Consider the following 21,954-nt stretch of genomic DNA (forward strand, 5'->3'; position numbering starts at 1 on the left):
TACCACAGGACCCTTGCGGACAAGCTGATGGTAAAATTCCCAGCCGACAGCGCTAGTGGCAGAAGGCGCAGTTCCGAGGGCCATGTTGCAGGGGATGTGCGTAGATCGAGCAGCATGTACATCCCAGGCAGTGCAACAGTCTTTAAGGGCCTGGCCAGCTTTATGGCTCCCCACCAAGACTGTGTCACCGCTCCCCAGTCACGGCTGAGTCGGCGGGAGCACTGCAAAAGGATGGTGAGGGAGTACGTAGCGGATCGCACGACCATCCTTGGTGACGCCTCTGCCCCCTACAACTACTGGGTGTCGAAGCTGGACATGTGGCCTGAACTAGCCCTGTATGCCCTTGAGGTGCTTGCTTGTCCTGCGGCTAGCGTGTTGTCGGAGAGGGTGTTTAGTGCGGCTGGGGGAATCATCACAGATAAGCGTAGCCGCTTGTCAACCGACAGTGCCGACAGGCTAACACTCATCAAGATGAACAAAGGCTGGATTTCCCCAGACTTCTGTTCTCCACCAGCGGACAGCAGCGATACGTAAGCAATACGTAGGCTGCACCCGCGGATGGAAGCTACGTTCTCTCTCACCATCCAAAACGGGGACATTTCTGCTTCATCAATCTGTGTCTAATATTCCTCCTCCTCCTCCTCCTGCTCCTCCTCCTGAAACCTCACGTAATCACGCTGAACGGGCAATTTTTCTTAGGGCCACAAGGCTCACTCAAATAATTTTTCAGAACAATTTTTATAAGTTTCAATGCGCTTAAAAGCATTGGAACTTTAACTTGAACCAATTTTTCGTTACACTGGGCTGCCTCCAGGCCTAGTTACCACTTAAGCCACATTAACCAAAGCGATTAATGGGTTTCACCTGCCCTCTTGGCTGGCCATGGCCAATTTTTGGGATGTACATTAGTACTGTTGATACAGCAATTTTTGTGGGCCCTCGCCTACAGTGTAATCAAATTAATTTTTAGCCCACCTGCATTACAGCTGACGTTACCTCAGCTGTGTTGGGCAATGCAATGGGATATTTCTATGTACCGCCGGTGGCTTCCTGGCACCCACCCAGGCAGTGGGTCCACAGGGAGTTAAACCTACATGTGTCCACTTGTAAAGAACCCCAGTCTGACTGGGGCATGCAGTGTGGGCCGAAGCCCACCTGCATTAAGCACGACATTACTACCTCAGCTGTGTTGGGCAATGCAATGGGATATTTTTGTGTACCGCCGGTGGGTTCCAGGGAGCCACCCATGCTGTAGGTGCACACTGAGTTTTTAATACATCTGTACACTTCTAAAGAACCCGTCTGACTGGGGCATGCAGTGTGGGCCGAAGCCCACCTGTATTACGCACGACATTACTACCTCAGCTGTGTTGGGCAATGCAATGGGATATTTTTGTGTACCGCCGGTGGGTTCCAGGGAGCCACCCATGCTGTAGGTGCACACTGAGTTTTTAATACATCTGTACACTTCTAAAGAACCCGTCTGACTGGGGCATGCAGTGTGGGCCGAAGCCCACCTGTATTACGCACGACATTACTACCTCAGCTGTGTTGGGCAATGCAATGGGATATTTCTATGTACCGCCGGTGGCTTCCTGGCACCCACCCAGGCAGTGGGTCCACAGGGAGTTAAACCTACATGTGTCCACTTGTAAAGAACCCCAGTCTGACTGGGGCATGCAGTGTGGGCCGAAGCCCACCTGCATTAAGCACGACATTACTACCTCAGCTGTGTTGGGCAATGCAATGGGATATTTTTGTGTACCGCCGGTGGGTTCCAGGGAGCCACCCATGCTGTAGGTGCACACTGAGTTTTTAATACATCTGTACACTTCTAAAGAACCCGTCTGACTGGGGCATGCAGTGTGGGCCGAAGCCCACCTGTATTACGCACGACATTACTACCTCAGCTGTGTTGGGCAATGCAATGGGATATTTCTATGTACCGCCGGTGGCTTCCTGGCACCCACCCAGGCAGTGGGTCCACAGGGAGTTAAACCTACATGTGTCCACTTGTAAAGAACCCCAGTCTGACTGGGGCATGCAGTGTGGGCCGAAACCCACCTGCATTAACCCTTTCCAGTCCACTATGTGACCTGTGAAGACATTAGGGTTTAAGGCTGTACAGCTCCGTTGTTGGTAGACGTCCGTCGGGGTTCTCTTACTGTATATTGCCAGCCTCTCTGCTGTCGGAGCCTATCCTACGTGTCAGCTCATGCAGTACTGGCTTTAGCCAGCATATAGCGCCGTTGTATAACAGCAGAAAAAGAGTAAGACCCCTAGGAAAACCATATACAAATTGGATTGGAAAGGGTTAAGCACAACATTACTACCTCAGCTGTGTTGGGCAATGCAATGGGATATTTCTATGTACCGCCGGTGGCTTCCTGGCACCCACCCATGCTGTAGGTGCACACGGAGTTTTTACTACATCTGTACACTTATAAAGAACCCCAGTCAGACTGGGGCATGCAGTGTGGACCGAAGCCCACCTGCATTAAGCACGACATTACTACCTCAGCTGTGTTGGGCAATGCAATGGGATATTTCTGTGTACCGCCGGTGGGTTCCAGGGAGCCACCCATGCTGTGGGTCGACAGGGACTTCACAATAGGGAGTTGTACCTGCCTGTGTCTATGAATTAAAAAGCCCGGTCTGACTGGGGCATGCAGACACCTTGACAGAATGAATAGTGTGTGGCACATAGGTTCCCCATTGCTATGCCCACGTGTGCAGCTCCTGATGGCGGTGGCACAGGATTCTATTTCTCATTGCTTCTGTACAGCATTGTGGGCTATCGCTCCGCCACTTTTAAAGAGGGTCGCTGCCTAGCCGTGCCAACCTCTGCAGTGTGTGCCTGCGGTCCCTCGTCATGGCAGACGCAATTCTAAATAGACATGAGCGTGGTGTGGCATGAGGGCAGCTGAAGGCTGCGCAGGGACACTTTGGTGTGCGCTGTGGGGGGGAGGGGGGGCGGTTGGGCAGCATGTAACCCAGGAGAAGTGTCAGTGGAGTGTCATGCAGGCAGTGATTGTGCTTTGTTGGAGGTAGTGTGGTGCTTAGCAAAGGTATGCCATGCTAATGAGGGCTTTTCAGAAGTAAAAGTTGTTGGGAGGGGGGGGGGGGCCCACTCTTGCCGGTATTGTGGCTTAATAGTGGGACCTGTGAACTTGAGATGCAGCCCAACACGTAGCCCCTCGCCTGCCCTATCCGTCACTGTGTCATTCCCATCACTTTCCTGAATTGCCCAGATTTTCACACATGAAAACCTTAGCGAGCATCGGCGAAATACAAAAATGTTCTGGTCGCCCATTGACTTCAATGGGGTTCGTTGTTCGAAACGAACCCTCGAGCATCACGGGAAGTTCGTTACGAATAACGAACACCCGAACATTTTGGTGTTCGCTCATCTCTAATGCCCACCTAAACTAGATAAAACAATGAAATTAGACAATCCATTTGTGTCAGTTAGGGTATGTCCACATGGCGAAATTAGATGTGGAATTTTCCATTGCGAATTCTCCCTCAAAAACTCAATCAGATTCCACAGCTTTTTTCCGCAGATCCACACAGAATTTGCCCCGTCAATTGGTAAAATGCACATGCGAAGGTTCAACACAGAAAGTCGTGTTTCCACATCAAGGAGTGACACGTCTCTTCTTCATGCGTAAACATGATTTTCTGCATCAAAATTCCACAAGCGGATTAAGCCAATTAACCAATTAACCGCACCAAAAACCACATCGGAAAGACACGCTTTTTTGAGGCGGAATTCATGTAGAAAATTCTGCGTTCCGTTCCGCTGTGTGAACAAACCTGATGACGGCCATTACAATGTATCTCTAGATTACATCTGCAGCTGCAATAAATGGAACCATCAAACAAAAGCCTAAAAAGATACAAGCAAAATAGCTTAAAAAGGAAAAAAAATAACAAACAACCCGTTCTGTTCGATTTACATTATTTTGCACCTCAGTCATTTTTTTCTGTTAAGAGGATGGAACCCAAGTGGAACGGAGGTGAAATGAGGCGCAGCGAGAACAAACAGACCCACTGAGATCGGTGGGGATTTTACAGGTTGTGTTTTATCCATTTTTCTTTCAAAATGTGTTTATTAATTTTCTATGCCAACCATACAACATTTCAATAAAATGGATACTTATTGTACATGCAGGGTGTTGTTCTCTTATCTTGTAGCGCGGTCCGGGTCGCGGGCCAGTGCGGGTTCGTGCCTCTCCACTTTTCCTTTTTGTGTATCGAGAGCTTTATCTTAAAAAGTATTTATTGGTCAGGGGGCCCCCACCTAGACAATGGTGTCGTTGTGTGGACCTCGGGGTCTGAGCCCCCCAATTTCTATGGAGGATTCCTCCTCTCAATGCTCTTTACTTTTAGTTATCGCTATCAGCAGATGGGCTTCTGAGGGAGTCGCCCGCACCGCCCGCCACCCAGGAACCGCCGCCACTGCATTTTCATTGAGCCCTGCGGAATTGAACAATGTGCGTTGCAAACAGATTTTGTAGGTAACATTATATTCAAAACAAAACTGGACAAACCGATATATAGGTATACCCCAGACAATGCTGGGGGACAAATAAAGAAAAGGAGAAAGAAAAGAGGGGAGGGAGAAAGAGAACTAGGTACAAAGGGGAGGAGGGGACGGAGGTGAAGGGTTTGGCTGTCTCGTGAAATCGCCGAGCATATATGGATTCTGGGAGAAGAGAAATTAAGGAAACAGGCGGGTAAGTTGGAAGGGGGCCCCGATGTCACGTGGGTGGGTTTTCATCTCTGTCTATAGAGATCCGTCGGCCAACCATTTGAGAAACGAAGGGGAGCCTTTGAAATCTATCCAGGCCATCCAGGCATCTCGAGACCCGGCTGCTGGTTGGTTCTGCACAGTTTCGCTGTTCCGAAGGTCCTCCATGTACCTAATATGTTCGACCTCCTCCACCCACGCGGACCTCTGGATCTCCCCTCCACGCCTCCAGTGCCGGGATATAATGTGGCGCATGGCCATGATGAAATGGCCTATAAGGCTCTTTTTGATCCTAGATACCGAACCAGGGAGCATGGAAAGGAGAGCAACCTCGGGGTTCAGGCCCATGGGAGATCTGCAGACCCTCTCGTAAACTCTGGCGACATCTCTCCAAAGGGGCGCAATTAGTGGGCAGGACCACCAGATGTGCAGCATGTCTCCCACATTGGAGCAGCATCTCCAGCATGTGTTTGAGACTTCTGGGAAAATTCTGTGGAGCCTGTCCGGGGTTCTGTACCATTGCGTGACGATTTTGTAATTGAGCTCCTGTGCCTTGGCAGAGATGGACATCTTGTGGGTCATCCGGTATGTCCTGCTCCAGAGCTCTCCGGAGAATTGCCCGTTCAGTGTCTCCTCCCATCTTGACTCCCATGGCGGTCGTGTGTCTCCTATTTTCGCTTTGGCCAGCAACCCGTACAGCAGAGATATTGCGTGAGGGGGTGCGTCAGAGCCCACACATAGCTTCTCGAGTGGAGTGAATTCCGAGCTCAGTGCCCCAGGATTCCCTAGCGATTCTATGTAGTCCCTCACCTGGAAGTATTGCATCCAGGCGAGTGTTTTATCCATTTTTCTGCTCTTAAGATGAAACAGACAAATGGGAAACTGAACGCCGGTGTGAAGGTATCCTTACTGTGTCCATCCTTTATTATGGTTCAAAAGAATTTTATTGCCTGCCATGCATTTTTAAAGAATACAATTTTTTAACATATGAGTAGATAAACAGTATAGAAATATATTCTCTTTGTCTTCCTTCATAAAATAGTTTCTTTCTGAGGCAGATTTTTCTGTTTTCCAAATATTAAACATTTTTAAACATTTTAAAACAATTCTATAGTCTCGAAATATCACATTACAATCAATTGCTAATCCTTTAATGAACTAATTATATCAAGCAAACATAGAGAGATTATTGGAAATATGTTTAAGGAAAAGAAAAAACGGGAAGAAAAGAGAAAAAAGACAGATAAGATATTTAGAAGAGGTGTAGGGGAGGATAAGGAAGGGGAGGAGGGAAGGGTCCGGTCTATACCTTAGAAAGGTTGAGGTATGGACTTATGTAGTTATTGGTCTGTTATCGCTAATGACACAGTATTCATATTTGTGGGTATAGTTGTGATCAGGGAGGGTGGGATGCCTGTCTCTAGCCAAGTCGTTAGGTCCGGTGAATGTCGGTATTGGGTCCAAATCAGCCAGGTGGAGACATGTTTCTCGTATCTTAGTTCATCCCTAGCGCAAAGCTCCTCCATGTGTTTTATGTGATCTAAAGCTTCCAGCCACCGTAATCTGGAAGGGGGTGTTGTTGTTTTCCATGCTCTAGGAATTATCTGACGCATGGCCAATATAAAGAATCTCAGTAGAGAGCCTTTGGCATGTGATATTGAACCAGGGAACATGGACAATAAAGCAATTTCTGGCGTGAATTGGATTTGATTTCTGCTAACCGTAGAGTAAAGAGTGTTGACCTCTCGCCATAGTGGACGGATCAGAGAGCAGGACCACCAGAGATGGATGAATGACCCTTTTTCTTTTAGGCATCTCCAACAGGTATCCGGATACTGGGGAAAAATCCTCGCTAGTTTCACTGGAGTTTGATACCATCTTATAAGTATTTTGTAATTTAATTCCTGCATTTTGTTGGATATCGAGATTTTGTGTGATAGAGTACCGTATATACCGGCGTATAAGGCGACGGGGCGTATAAGACGACCCCCCAACTGTCACCTTATACGCCGGTATACAGTGGAGAAAAAAAAAAAATGTATTACTCACCTCCCCCGGCGTTCTGTCGCGCTCCGGCAGGCTGTCGCTCGCTCCTCGTCCCCGCCGCAGCATAGCTTTCTGAATGCGGGGCTTGAAATCCCCGCTTCCAGAAAGCTAATACACACGCCGGCAGCCATGACATCATTGAATGGCTGTGATTGGCTAAAGCACACGTGGCTTCAGCCAATCACACTATTCAATGACATCATTGAATGGGTGTGATTGCTAACACGTGCGCCTTCAGCCAATCACAGCCATTCAATGATGTCATTGAATAGTGTGATTGGCTGAAGCCACGTGTGCTTTAGCCAATCACAGCCATTCAATGCTGTCATGGCTGCCGGCGTGTGTACTAGCTTTCTGGAAGCGGGGATTTCAAGCCCCGCATTCAGAAAGCTATGCTGCGGCGGGGACGAGGAGCGAGCGACAGCCTGCCGGAGCGAGCGGCATCCTGCCGGAGCGCGACAGAACGCCGGGGGAGGTGAGTAATAAATTTTTTTTTTTTACACTTTTTTTTTTTTTGTATTACCGGCGCATAAGACGACCCCCGACTGCAGAGCAGATTTTTCGGGGTTCAAAAGTCGTCTTATACGCCGGTATATACGGTATATGATTTTTTCCAGGACTCCTCTGGGGGTGTATTGTTTAGGTCCCTTTCCCAGTTCCTTTCTATGTCCCTCCCATAGTTACGGGTGTCCTCTTTGATCAGTATTTGATATAGTGTCGATATTGTATATTTTTCCGGGGAAGATGAGATACAGATTTCCTCAAATGAGGTGGTGGGGCGGCTCAATTGTTGAATGGTTCCTAAAGATCTAATGTAGTGGCTAAGTTGTAAATAATGGAACCATGCTCCAGGAGGGGGCCTTCTGTCTCCGATTAAATCAATTAGTGGTTTAAGCCCTTCCGTCGATACCACGTCCCGGACCCTTAAGATATTGTTTGGTGTGTTATTTGTCAGGTATGATCCTTTTAAAAAGGTGGGGAACTCTGGGTTTCCCGTCAGCGGGGTGAGAGGGCCGGGTTTACTAATCATTCCCTTTAGAGTCACATAATCTGACCATGTCGTTATCATGTTCTCTATGAAGGGCGATAGTCCTAGGTCTTTATGTTTCTCTTTGTCCGGTATCCATGCGAGGCCCATTCCTTTAAAGGGGACTGAGTCTTGTTCCGATTCCGCCCAAAGCCTCTGTGTTCCAACGTGGAGTAAATCTAACATGCGTTTAGTTAATGAGGCTTTATGGTAAAGAGCTAGATTTGGGATTCCCATTCCTCCAGAAGCTCTGGGTGCGGTCAGGGCCTTCCAATTACGCCTTGGTCTATGGTTCCCCCAGATGAAGTACATCATTGACCTCCTGACCTTTAATAGAAATGCCCCCGGTAGTTTTATTGGTACTGTTTGGAACATGTACATAAATCTTGGGAGGGCATTCATTTTGATGGTGTTGATCCTTCCGAACCAAGACAGAGGGACTGTTTTCCATCTGTCAAAGTCCGCTTCCAGTTTGGTTAATAGGGATTTATAGTTTTTCAGGAAAAGTTGGTCTAGGTCTGGTGTAATTGTTACCCCCAGGTATTTGATCTCGTCTGATCTCCAGATGAAAGGAAGAGATGGTTTTAGGGCGGTGACTTCTGCATCTGTTAAAGTGGTGTTTAAGATTACTGACTTGCTCAGATTCACTTTAAAGTTAGAGAGCCGTCCAAACCTTTTAAATTCCTCTAGGACAACAGGGAGGGCTATTCTGGGATTCGTGATATATAGTAATAGGTCGTCAGCATATAGAGCTGTTTTGTGTTCGGTATTGCCTATCCTGATCCCGCATATGTTCGAATTCGCTCGGAGAGCGTTCGCTAAAGCCTCCATAACTAGTATGTATAGGGAGGGAGACAGGGGACACCCCTGACGTGTGCCGTTACGAATCTGAATTGGATCCGACAGCTGTCCATTGACCCGGATACGTGCTGAGGGGTCCCTATACAAGGCCATTATCCGGCTCCTGAGTTTGGGGCCGAAGCCCAGCCTCTCAAGGACTGCCTCCAGAAATCCCCAGCTTACCCTGTCAAAGGCTTTCTCCGCGTCTACTGAGAGAAGACAGAGGGGATCCCCGGATTTCCGCGCCCGGGACACGAGGGCCAACGTCCTTATAGTATTGTCCCCTGCCTCCCTCCCGTGCACAAAGCCCACCTGGTCTCTATGGATCAAGGTTGGTATTTGCGCTTGTAGACGTGTAGCTATAATTTTGGAGAAAATTTTGGTGTCAATGTTCAAGAGGGATATCAGCCTGTAACTACCACAGACTGATGGGTCCTTGCCTGGCTTCGGTATGACTGTTATTACCGCTTGTAATGCTTGTGTGGGGAAGGGGCACGAGTCAGAGATTGAGTTGAAGGTGTGGAGCAATAAAGGGGCTAAGTGTTCCTCAAAGATTTTGAAAAACCGGGGTGTGTACCCATCAGGACCTGGGCTCTTCCCTATCTTCAGGGACTTGATTGCTTCTTTTACCTCCTGTATTGTGAAGTCCTCTTCTAGTAAGGCCTGGTCTGAGTCCGAGATCCTAGTTGGAGTAAAGTCTGCCAGATAGGAATCTCTCTCTCGTGCTATTTTCGTCCCCTGTTTTTTATATCTGTCTGGAAGATTGTATAGGTCGTGATAATATTGGTGGAAATTATTTATTATTTTTGAGTTGGCGTGGACCAGTCCTTCTTTTTGAGTTTGAATGGCGAATACGTATGTTTGTGATGTTTTTGGGTTTAGAGCTCTGGCTAGTCCCTTTCCGCTTTTGTTCCCATGCTCATAGTACCATCCTTTAGTTTTATCCCTCTGGCAAAGTGAATTTTGGTCTAGTATGTGTAATATTTTGTTTCGGGTTGACGAAATTTCTGCTGCCTTACTTATAGAGGACGATGTTTTGTTGGCGTGTTCGAGTTGGTCCAGTTGGGAGATTAGGTCGCTCAGTTTGCCTGTTCTCTCTTTCTTTAAGCGTGCCCCGTGGGATATAAATATCCCCCTGAGTACACATTTAAGTGCTTCCCACTTTATGGGCGCAGGGGTTAGGTCCAGGGCGTGGTCCAGGCCGAAGTTTCGGATAGCTTCCTGAATCGCCTGTAAGCAGGCGGTGTCATTCAGTAAGTTATCGTTCAGGCGCCAGCTAATGTTTTTCCTATCGTTTTGAGACCCTCTCAATGATCCCGAGACCGGAGCATGGTCGGACCAGATGAGGGAACCTATCGAGCTTGAGGGGTTACGATCTAGTAGGGCGTGTGATATGAATAGGTAGTCTAGTCTGTGATAGCATTTATGGGATGGGGAATAAAAACTGTAATCTCTTTTTCCCGGGTGTAATATCCGCCAGAGGTCAATCAGGCGGAGATTAGCCAGTTCCCTGCGGAGTCTGCGGAGTGCTGTGTATGCGATGTTAGACTTACCCCCAGAGGAGTCGAGTTTGGGCTCTAGGCTGAGGTTGAGGTCACCTCCCAGTATGACGTTGGAGCCGTTCGCAAAGGTCCTCAAAGCCCCCAGTATCCGGATCCCAAATCGGACCTGTCCTTGGTTCGGGAAATAAATGTTAGCTACAGTTATAACTTCATTGCTGACTTGGATTTTTAGAAAAATATAACGACCTTCAGAGTCTGTTGATAGCGAAATAAATTTGTGAGGGAAGTGTTTGTGTATGGCAATTGACGTGCCCCCTGCCTTTTTAGAAGGATGAGGGCTGTGATACCAGGTTGTGTAGTTGAGGTTCCTACAATTGGGTATCTTGTTTTTTTGGAAGTGTGTTTCTTGTAGTAGCGCAATCATTGTTCTGTGTTTATGTAGGTGTTCCAAGATCTGCCCCTTCTTGGCAGGCTTATTCATCCCCCTTACATTGTAAGTACTAAATGTGATATTGGTCATTGTGTAGTCTTAATTCTTGGGTTATCTTCCCGACCGGGTTTGGGAGGAGGGGGGAAAAGGGAGAGAGTGGGGTGGAGAGAAAAGAAAGAGAAAAGAAAGAAAAAAGAAAAAGGTTTGTTAGAAAACCTTTGTGTGGCATTAGGCCGCCACACTAGTGTGGTGAGGAGTTGAGAACTCGTGTAGGTTGCACTAATGTGCAACTTTTCACCCTGGTGGAGAGTGGTGAGGTTTCCGACAAAGCTAGATCGGGTCCCACACAACCCCCTCCCTCAGTGTGAGTGTAGATACGCTGAGGTCCCTATCGGGATCCTTGTGTACATAGGTTCCGGTATCGGCATTTTAAACCTGTTTCTAAATAGGTTATAATAATTTTATAATAGAAAAACAAAAAACCAAGAAACAGAATTATAAACTTAGCGTAATTAGACGGCAATTATAAGGACTATAACGGGTGTAAAGTCCATATTCGGACAGCGGCGTGATGACCCTTTGGTATGCCTTCTGTAACAATCTTGGAAAGACATTGAAGTCTAAGTTCCTGGTATTGGGTCTCTGCGGCGTTCTCGTCGCTGTTTAGGGGGCACCGATTGCCATTGTTCCTGGGCTGTATAGGCGATCGGTACTGGGGAGGTAGGCCAGTCAGGTATCTTAATCAGGGGGAGCTGAAATGTGCCTAGAAAATTGGGTAAATCTCCCAACATACGGAAAGTGGCTGTCTTCCCCTCTTTTTTGGCAATTAGGGCGAATGGAAAACCCCACCGGTATATGATTCCGTTTTCTTTTAGCGCTGTGGTTAGTGGTTTCAGGGCTCCTCTCAGGCGCAGTGTATTACGTGCTAGGTCTTGTAGCAGAATAAGCGGTCGGCCATTATGCGTGAGGTCTCCCTTTTCTCTGGCTTTCTGTAACATGTAGTCCTTTTCCTTATAAAAGTGGATCCTACATATTATGTCCCTTGGGCGGTTAGTGTCCGTGCTTCTCGGGCCCAGTGCCCTGTGAATTCTATCTATCATGATCGGTTTTTCTCGTGTGCGGCCCAGCAGTTGTAAAAAAAATGTTTGGGCCCATTCCTCTAGCTGGTGACCTTCTACTTCTTCTGTTACGCCCCGTATGCGCAGGTTATTCCTCCTATTTCTGTTCTCAAGATCATCTAAATGTGAGATAATGTTGGAGATTTGATCTGATTGGTGTTGAATGACCTGTCTGTGGGATTCCAAAATGGACGCCATTCCCTCCTGCGTCTCCTCCACCTGGAGGAGCCTGTGTCCCATATGGTGTATGTCAGTATGGATCCGGTCAAGGGCCTGTCTGTTAGACTCTTCAAATCTTGTAAATAGTGCATTCAATTCGTCCTTTGTGGGGATTGACATAATTCGTGATTTCCATGCCCCGTTATCCGCCATAGATGTTGCCCTTTCTGGCGAGCTATGTGTAGGGCTGCTGAATGCACTTTTGTTAGGGGATATGTCCCAGTCGTGGGGATCATTACTCCCTTCAGGGCTGTGCTGTTGCAGTGTTGCTGTGTAGTGTGCTGAGGGGCTTTGTCCTGGGTGTTTTGTGGGGGGGCAGGGTTCCCCCTTACTCACAGTTATGGTGGATGCAGACCCTGCATCTTGGGTTTCAGTCCCCGGGCTGCTTTGGTCTGCTAGGTCGTTCTGTGAGGAGTTCCCTGTCCCAGCTCTTGCTGCTGCTGCTGTTGTTAAGGGGGTTTCCATCTGTGTGGTCTGTGTTCTCCGTGCGGTCGGGCTGAGTTGAGCCGCTGCTGCTGCAGGGGGAGAGGAAGCCGGCACATGCGCTCCGGTGCTGGCCGGCGCCATCTTGGATCTTCTCCCGGCTGTGCACGGAGCGCCGATAAAGCGCTCCATTGTCCCTTTTTTGGAGGTGAGTGCCGCTGATTTTGTGTCTGGGGCCGTCTTCTTACCCATCCCGACCTGGGAGGGTGATTTTCGCCGAGTACCGGAGGTTTATGGCTGAGGGAAGGAAGGCTGTAGCGGGAGTCCGACTCTCAAGCGGCTTTCCCGGTCATCCGCAGGCCACGCCCCCCGTCCATCCTTTATTAACAGATGACAGATCTACATGTGCTGTTTCCTCTGTTATGTTTGAAGCTTCAGTAATTCCATCTCCATACAATCAGTTTATACTAGCAGAGTAAACCGTTACCTTTGTATCAGCTGCTTAAACAAGTTCTGCGTGCGTTCTTGGAAGGTTTGCTTGTTTTCAGCGATGGGATCTTCACCATCACATGTAAGTTTCTGCTCCAACTCCTCCAGTTTCTTCAGTTGCTGGCTAACTTGTTGCAGGCTTTTAGCAATAGAGGTGAACCTGCAAGACCACAAAATACAAGATTAGAGGATCTATAAAGGGTTGGCTGGGTGATAGGCAAATTTATTTTAAATGGCTCCAAATCAGTTAGAACCATAAAAGCAGGGGGACTTACCTGTCCTCACCCCCCAGTGATGCAGCACTGTGGTCCAACCAGTCTTTAGGCCTCATGATCACGGCACGTGTGGATTCCGTGCAGGTAATCTGCCACAGAACCCAGCCCTGCCCGTGGCCAGTGAGCCCTGCTTACCTGCATTCCCCAGCAGTGGCGTCCATGCGGATCTCTCCACTTCCAGGTTCGCTGGACCGTGCATGGTCCTCACGGCTCGCCGTTGGACATAATCAGTAGAGTTTTTAATTTTTTAAATCTACTGCTTGCCCGCGAATCCGTGGCACGTCTGCAGTGTCAGCTGTGGGTGTGTCTCGGATTGACTTCAATGGACAGCATGCACCCGCTCAGCTGATCAGTCAAGGTCCCGAGCAACGGACCACAGTCGAACAACTATTGATGACATATCTTAATGATCCCTGGAAAACCCCCTTAACCCGCTACCAGTCACATTAAAATTGGGGATAGCAGCTGAATAGTTAAAGGGGTGGTCTCGCGAAACAAAGTGGGGTTATACACTTCCGTATGGCCATATTAATGCACTTTATAATATACATCGTGCATTAAATATGAGCCATACAGAAGTTATTCCACTTACCTGCTCCGTTGCTAGCGTCCTCGTCTCCATGGTTCCGTCTAAATTCGCCGGCAGCTTGCCTTTTTAGACGCGCTTGCGCAGTCCGGTCTTCTGCATTCAGCACGAGCCGCTTCAGTGTGCTCCCCGCTACAGCTCTTCTGCGCATGCGCAGACGAGCTGTCACTGCTCGGGAGCGCGCTGGAGCGGCCATTCTGTACCTTCCTCTGTTAGAGGAAGGTGCAGAAACTGGAGCTGCCCAGCGGAGAAGCCCAGCCCAGCCCAGCAGCCCCGAGAAGCGTCCCAGGTAAGTGATGGGTCGGGGGGGGGGGGGGCTGCCGCTGCGCTGGGCTGGCGCCGGGGGAACTAACGCTGGGCCGGGGGGGCTGTCGCTGCGCCGGGGGGGGCTGCCGCTGCGCCGGGGGGGCTGCCGCTGTGATGGGGGAACTAGCGCTAGGCCGGGGGGGGGGCTGTCGCTGCGCCGGGGGGGGGGCTGCCGCTGTGATGGGGGAACTAGCGCTAGGCCGGGGGGGGCTGTCGCTGCGCCGGGGGGGCTGCCGCTGTGATGGGGGAACTAGCGCTAGGCCGGGGGGGGGCTGTCGCTGCGCCGGGGGGGGCTGCCGCTGTGATGGGGGAACTAGCGCTAGGCCGGTGGGGGGCTGTCGCTGCGCCGGGGGGGGGCTGCCGCTGTGATGGGGGAACTAGCGCTAGGCCGGGGGGGGCTGTCGCTGCGCCGGGGGGGCTGCCGCTGTGATGGGGGGGCTGTCGCTGCGCCGGGGGGGCTGCCGCTGTGATGGGGGAACTAGCGCTAGGCCGGGGGGGGGGCTGTCGCTGCGCCGGGGGGGGGGCTGCCGCTGTGATGGGGGAACTAGCGCTGCGCCGGGGGGGGGGGCTGTCGCTGCGCCGGGGGGGCTGCCGCTGTGATGGGGGGGGGCTGTCGCTGCGCCGGGGGGGGCTGCCGCTGTGATGGGGGAACTAGCGCTAGGCCGGGGGGGGCTGTCGCTGCGCCGGGGGGGGGGCTGCCGCTGTGATGGGGGAACTAGCGCTAGGCCGGGGGGGGCTGTCGCTGCGCCGGGGGGGCTGCCGATGTGATGGGGGAACTAGCGCTAGGCCGGGGGGGCTGTCGCTGCGCCGGGGGGGCTGCCGCTGTGATGGGGGGGGCTGTCGCTGCGCCGGGGGGGCTGCCGCTGTGATGGGGGAACTAGCGCTAGGCCGGGGGGGAGGCTGTCGCTGCGCCGGGGGGGGCTGCCGATGTGATGGGGGAACTAGCGCTAGGCCGGGGGGGGGGCTGTCGCTGCGCCGGGGGGGGCTGCCGCTGTGATGGGGGAACTAGCGCTAGGCCGGGGGGGCTGTCGCTGGGGGGGGGCTGCGCCGGTTACCTTCTGCCTGGCGGTGGGTGACTGGTCGGCGGCTGCGGGGCGTCCGGTCGGCGGCTGCTTGGCGTCCGGTTGCCATGGAGACACAGCTGGCAGCGTCTTGGGAGCGCGCACGTCGGGCTGCAGCGAGCGACGGGGAAAGAGCCGGCGGCCATCTTGGGGAAACTTTTATAAGTTGCTGAAACGCTGGAACGGTAAGTACAAACCAGCTAGGAAAGTAATTTACAGGGGTAATTAGTAATGTATGTTTAATTAGGGGGACTGGGCAAAAAAAAAAATTCACTGCTTCCTCGAGACATCTTCTTTAATGTTGCAGGGTCTGGGGTCGGGTGACTTACCAGCTCTGGAGTTGGTCGAGGCAGGTGTTTGGAGGACCTCCGATGCAGGCTATTTGTTGTCCTCGCTTCCATTCCACCAGTTCTTCGTTAATAAGGGAGCTCTGGGTATGACTTGTGATATTAAGGAGTTCCCCGATTTTATGAACAATTTCCTAAACAAACGGAGAAAAAAATAATGTGTATAAGTATTCCTCTTGTTGGATTTAGACCCAATTCTGGTGCTGCTTTGCACTTTATCTGTATACGTTCTCTTCCTCAGTGCTATCGTAGTTCGCATGAACCTACCTGACATTCATACAGAAGGCCTGACATTCAGTCGTCCATTTACCAGCTTAGTTTCTATTTAGTAATTGTTTCAACATATAAAAAATGATGCCAAGTAAATCTGCTGGCAAACCGTGCAATACCGCCCATCGGATCAGGGACAGCAATTACTGCGGGCATGAAAAGGTTACCTGCAGAAAAAAATGTAAAGGGGCCCCTCTGGTGATCTTTTAAAATTCATTCACCATATAGGCATCTATATCTATCTATCTATCTATGAGCTACTGTTACCTCGGTTAGTTATTCCTCTCTGTCTGAAACTCCCGGCCTCTTTCTTCTCAGATGGTCATGTGATCTCATTCTGAACAGCTAGGATCTACTTGGGATTAGGATATCTGAAACTAGTCAATTCTCAGTCTTTACACTATTTTAGCTATAAACAGCCATAGCGGGAGCTTTGAAGAAGCAAGAAGCCTGTGATCGCTGCTGGAAGGGGGACTGCAAGTATATGGCAGCTCAGCGAACTGCTAGCATGATCGCTGAGTGTGGTTATTGGCTGCAGCAGCTTGTTTGTAGACCGCTCAGGCTGACTGCAGCCTATAAAGACAACACCAGCAGAGGATGAGCGGGGAACGGAGAGACGTATCAGTTGCTTTGCCATTTTACATTATGGGGGACCCGGTGAACGGCCTTTGCGTAACTCTGACAACCCCTTTTAAGGGGTTTTTCTGTGTGACGTAAAATCAATAGAGACAAAAAATTAATGCGAAAGGTAGTTTCAAGAATACACAACTCATAGTATTACCGCACGTACCTTCCTCTTAATACCTATGGCAAGGTAGATGTTCTGTAGCACCAGTCTCTCCTGCTTCAGCTCATTTTGGGCGAGATGTTCATTTTGTGTATTATGTTCATTTTCTAAAAAGATAAAACAATGCAAACTTAAGGGCAAATAAAGAGAAGTGACCAGAAAGTCTGGAGAGGAGAGCTGTGAACTGCTGGTGGCTGCTCATGTGTTCGGCTCCCAAGCTGGAGGGGTTGGAGATGTGTTGCTGTTCATGGAGACGCTCCACAATCCAGTGAGGCCATCATCACCGTTGGGCGTGATAAGGGAAACTGCAACATGAATGTATCAGGTGTAACTCCCCGAGTGTAGAGCTCATACCGGGCAGGGGCACGCTTCTTGTAAGCGGGTAGTACAAACGTTCCACCGCCCCCTATTGGAAGCAAGTGGTTTAATTTTTGGTGGCACCTGCTGATTTTATTATTTCTGTCTTTCTCCACCCGGATCAGGCAGAGCGTCAGCTCTATCGCTATGTACAAACAGAGAGAGAGTGTCACGCTACAAGATTCAACGACTCAGTGCGCCCCTCCGGGTCAAACCTCAAGGTATGCTTATTGTTTAAGAATAAGATGCGGCTACAATGTACACACCTATCCCAGGTTCATACTGAACATGGTTCTGGCGACAGATTCCGGTGCTGCAAGTTAGTGAGGTCAAGCAGTCGAGTAGGTGGGACAGACCATCTCCACTAATTCCTTGTTCTCCCGCAAATTCCACCCGTCTCGCCGCCTCTGATATGGATGATGTACAAGGTGTCATCCATGGTGCACTGCCTAGATCATCTGCACATGCGCTGGATACGGAGCGCTTGGCGTATGTACGCGACTTGGCAGCACAGCGTGGACGATGTCTACTACGCCTTCCATATAAGAGGAGGCGAGAGCAGCGGACTTTGCAGCAGAACAAGGAGCTAGCGGCGACGGTCGCAGTTTATTTCATGCTTTTATCTACACTAATGCAGAGCACTGTGTATCAGACACGACTAAAGGTCCATGTGCACGGGACGACTGTCGGGCAAATGATGCCTGACTCTCGACCCCGTGTGTCCGCGCTAGCAGAGCAGTCGCTCTGACAGAGTGGCCAGCAGGGTGCGGGGCAGTGCAGGAGATTTCTCTCCTCTCGCTCCCCTGCCCGTCTCCATTGAGATAACAGCGGCCGTTCACTACTGAACCGATGATGTTTACACTGAACGATCAGCTGATCGTCCATCGTTTGTGCTGCATAAATGAAGGATGATCAGCTGATGGCTCAGTGTAAACAGCGGCCGTTCAGTAGTCAACAGCCGCTGTGTTATGTGAATGGAGAGGGGCGGGGGAGCGAGAGGAGAGAAATCTCCTGCGCTGCCCCGCCGCCCTGCTGGCCGCTCCCTGTTGCGAGCCAGCACCAGTTGCTCCTGTGAGACAGCACGGGAGCGCAGACACACAGGGACGAGTGTCGGGCATAGTTTGCCTGACAGTTGTCCTGTGCACATGGACCTTAACACCAATTTAGGGACCATAAAACTTTCACGTCCTTTATCAGTGGACTAATTAAGTATTTACTCCTCTGAGTATCCTGTTCTGGTATTGTTCTAAGTGCAAATTCATCGCACCATGTCTGTGCCTTTTCATATAAATTATATAGATAGATAGATATAAATATATATCTTCAGATCTATTCCATTAAGTCCGAAGAAGAACCACCCCAGGTAGGTTGGAAAGTTCGCAATAACATCATGTATTTTTGTTAGCCATTAAAGGGTACCATATCTACAAGATGGCTTGGTTTCTCTTACTAAGAACAGTCCCATCAGACAGTACTGTCATCATTGTAGCGCTGGTCTTGCCTTACATTAGTAATAACTGACGGCCGGCTCCCTTTAATGCTACAGTGTTTGCTGTACTGAATTTCAGCCCCCATGATGTGTTAACACTGTGCAAACCACATATATATACACATCAGTAGAACATCCTGTCTTGTGTTAGTGCATCAGAGTCACTCCTTCATGGTCACTTAAACCTTATAGATTACCTCTGCTTTGTACTGTTTTTGATTTAAAATCATGTTCATCTTGTAAGTCTTCCAGGTTCTTCACGTCTTGTTCTACCTCCTACGAAAAAGTGCAGTTTACAATGACCTTACTAATGGAACAGAGGAAATACAGCCGCAGATGGTTTTCTAACTAGGAGATCCAACAACAGAGCAAACTGCAAAAATGTATACCAGCTGACCGCTCTGAGAACACAGCAGGAGTATGCAGAAGACAGCGTTCCAGCTGTCTTCTGCTTACCCCGCTCAGAGTGCTCAGCTGTATGCCAGCTGAGTGCTCTGTGAACTCAGCCAGAGCATGAAGAAGACAGCAGTCCAGTTGTGTTATGCATTCCCCACTCGGAACACTCAGCTGTATACCAGCTGAGCGCTCTAAGAACACAGCCAGAGTATGCAGAAGACAGTGCTCCACTTGTGTTCTGTATACCCCGCTCGAAGTGCTCAGCTCTATACCAGCTAAGCGCTCTGTGAAGACAACAGCTGTATGCAGAAGACAGCGGTCCCTCTTGTCTTCTGCATACAGCGTGAGCCTTCATTTACACACTTATGCAAAGTGAACACTCAAAACTGTCACTCAGACTGCCGTTTGAGCTAATTTGTAGGGATGATCTTGCCGTGTAAATGCGCACAGCGATTATTGCTCAAAGAAGCAAATTTTGAGCGATAATTGTTGAGTCTTAAGGGATTATGCAGGGACAAAAAAATATGTCAAACCAGCTTAGAGCAAAAGCAAAACATAAAAAAACAGATATACCTACCTCACCTGACCTTAAAAAGGGGCTGCCTCATGCCGGGTTTTACCCATCATGCACCCCGGCCACAGCTGAGATCAGAAGTGAATGGTAGTGGGTGGCCATGCCCGTACACCACACCACGGCTCTATTCACGTCTGCGTTCCTAAGGGCACTTAAGTGCTCCTACAAGACAGCACTACGGGCGTCCATATTTACCTTTATACTAATACAAAAAGATATACAAGGACAGGTACAATCACCTCTTTCCAAAAGAATGCAGGCCGGCAGATTACCATATGGAGGAGCATTGCACAAGTGTCAGTGGTGCTCACCTCGGGCTGCAGGGAAACACGCTGGAATTGCATGTGGAGCCATTAATAGATTGTAAAGCTGCATGGTGCACTACACGTATCACCCCTTGTTTGCCTTATCTATGCACAGGTGTAATACTAAGCAGCTCCCCAATATGTGGTCGGTGTGTGAGTGGTAGGTCATCAGTATCTTGCATTAGTGCAGTGCTCCTACATATAGCAATCTGCCGGTCTGCATCCTGCTGGGTAGTGGTGTTTCTACCTGCCCTTGCATGTCTTTGTATTAGTATATACATAAATATGGCCGCTGGCAGGGATATTTGAGTTCATTTTTCCCTTTTACAGCAATACGCTTCTATAACATACTGCAATACTTCAATATTGCGGTATATTGTGATTTTAATATTCACATATTAAGCCCTGCCACAAGTCATTGCTCTTCTCCTCTTAGGCTGACTATTTACATGCCATGGTCAGCACTGACAGCACATGCAAGGTGTCAGCTGTGATCAGAAATCACTCCAATCGTGGCTGTATGCGGTTGGTGCCAGCTGTTTCAAACAGCCGACACCCTCCGGTTATACAGCGGGCTTGGCTCCTGAACAGCTTCATACCCAATCTGAACCTCTATGACATACATATACGGAAATGAGGACAAATATGATAAAATAGTTTGATGATCTGAAACATTAATCTGACAAATATGAAAAAATATATAAGACATTGTGAAGGGGACCTACCGATATTCTCAGCACTGGATATGCTTTCACATTTTATTACACCTATTTTTACTTTTTCTTAGTCCATCAGGAGACTTGAACATAGTACTAGTGTTGTTCATTATTGCCACCCTGCGACAAAGGAGGGCCCCTAACGGCTTAGATGCCATGGTCAGCATTGACATCTGCATCATAGTGGTTACACGGCCATGAAAGGAGCCAGCTCCAATCCCCACAGCTGCGGGAGGGTGTCCGCTCCACCAAATAATGATGTAGATGGACATGATTGGTCAGTAATGGTTTAATCCCCGATTGCCTACATTACATGAAGATATCACACATGCATTCTTGGCAGTAAATGGGTTAAAAAGACAATTCTACCAGCATCATATTTACAGATAAAGGATACAGAGAAATCAGTTTCTTAACAGCAACATCTTGCAGCTCTTGCTGATGATTGGGGCTCAGCTCATGCCACAAGTTACATACCGATTACATTATAATCACCAGCAGAAAACTGTGCAGAATTACCAACATTACAAGGTAAAGAGTAACCAACTTACGAGGGCTCGATTCTTCACATCCGTCACTTTCTTGTCCAGTTCCCTGTGCTTGTCCATTATAACAGTAGACTGGGTGCTGCCCACCTGGCTCTGCAGAGATAAAAGGAGTTCTGTCACCGGTCTCTGCCCGCTCCGCACCGTGTAACTAATCATCCGCCACACGCAGCACCCGGGAGGTCCTGGAAACTAGGCAAACTGGAGAGGGGGACCGAGCGCCGTCGCAGGGAGGGGCTGTCCAGAGTTCTTACAACATGGACAACGCCTTAGATGACCAGGCCAACGTTGAGAAACCTGGAATCTCTCACGTTAACAGAGAACAAAGGGCCATTCAGATGGAACGATTATCGCTCAAAGTACGCTCAGGCAAACGAAAATGGGGGATAAAAAATAAATGTACTCTTTGTTCACTTTTTGTTATTGCTGACCTTAAGCCAGCATAAACACAGAAGAAAATAAATTAAAAAAAACAAAAAAAAAAACGCTGGATCGCAGGCTTTTCGCGGCGTGTAAATGCTCCCCTCTTAGTGCTTCACACAGAATGTTGAGGCGCTGAACATGAAGCCCACGGTAGTCAGCGAGGATCTGCCCGTCTACAGGCTCTGCAGGATGTCACCCACTCGTACAGTCGCTTAGACGGGCAGATTGTCCCAGAACTCTGTAAAGGTTTCACACATTCCAGTAATTCTGACATTGTTTTTTTTGTCCCGTTGAGGACTCTTTGCCATGAGTGTATATGGGTCCACCGTTTTCACGGCCGGCTGATATACGCTGTGATCTGATGCATTGGATCACATGGCTGTATTCCTGAGACGTAAAAGCGCTCGGCCGGCCAATCTAGCGCCGGGTGTTTTTACGTCAGACCCAATAGATCTATCTGGAACTATCTTTTGGGCCGGAATATGGCGGCCGCTGCATGGGCTCCTACGTTTCATTTGTACGCCCGTTCACCAGTTTTATCTCCCAATGTAGCGTATATCGGCCGTCCGTGAAAACGGCGGCCAATATACGCTTGTGGGAAAGAAGCCTTAGGTGGTAAAAGAAGACAGGCTCGGTGCATCCCACATTGGACAGCACACTGATGCTGGCC

General features: G+C 49.4%; 1 protein-coding gene across 3 annotated transcripts in view; it reads right to left on the reverse strand.

Moving 5' to 3' along the window:
- LOC136577272 (signal transducer and activator of transcription 1-alpha/beta-like) overlaps positions 1–21,954 on the reverse strand; it is a 145,065-nt gene that overhangs the window by 87,649 nt on the left and 35,462 nt on the right. For 2 of the 3 annotated variants that reach the window (XM_066577117.1, XM_066577118.1), the window contains 6 exons: positions 20,868–20,957; positions 18,523–18,601; positions 16,483–16,586; positions 15,405–15,556; positions 15,070–15,252; positions 12,846–13,007 (listed from right to left, as the gene is read on the reverse strand). In XM_066577117.1, the coding sequence (XP_066433214.1) occupies positions 12,846–13,007; positions 15,070–15,252; positions 15,405–15,556; positions 16,483–16,586; positions 18,523–18,601; positions 20,868–20,957 (770 nt within the window). The remainder of the gene's footprint in view (positions 1–12,845; positions 13,008–15,069; positions 15,253–15,404; positions 15,557–16,482; positions 16,587–18,522; positions 18,602–20,867; positions 20,958–21,954) is intronic. The other variant, XM_066577119.1, reaches the window with a different exon arrangement.

This window comes from Eleutherodactylus coqui, chromosome 8 (assembly GCF_035609145.1).
Source record: "Eleutherodactylus coqui strain aEleCoq1 chromosome 8, aEleCoq1.hap1, whole genome shotgun sequence".
Classification (NCBI taxonomy): domain Eukaryota; kingdom Metazoa; phylum Chordata; class Amphibia; order Anura; family Eleutherodactylidae; genus Eleutherodactylus; species Eleutherodactylus coqui.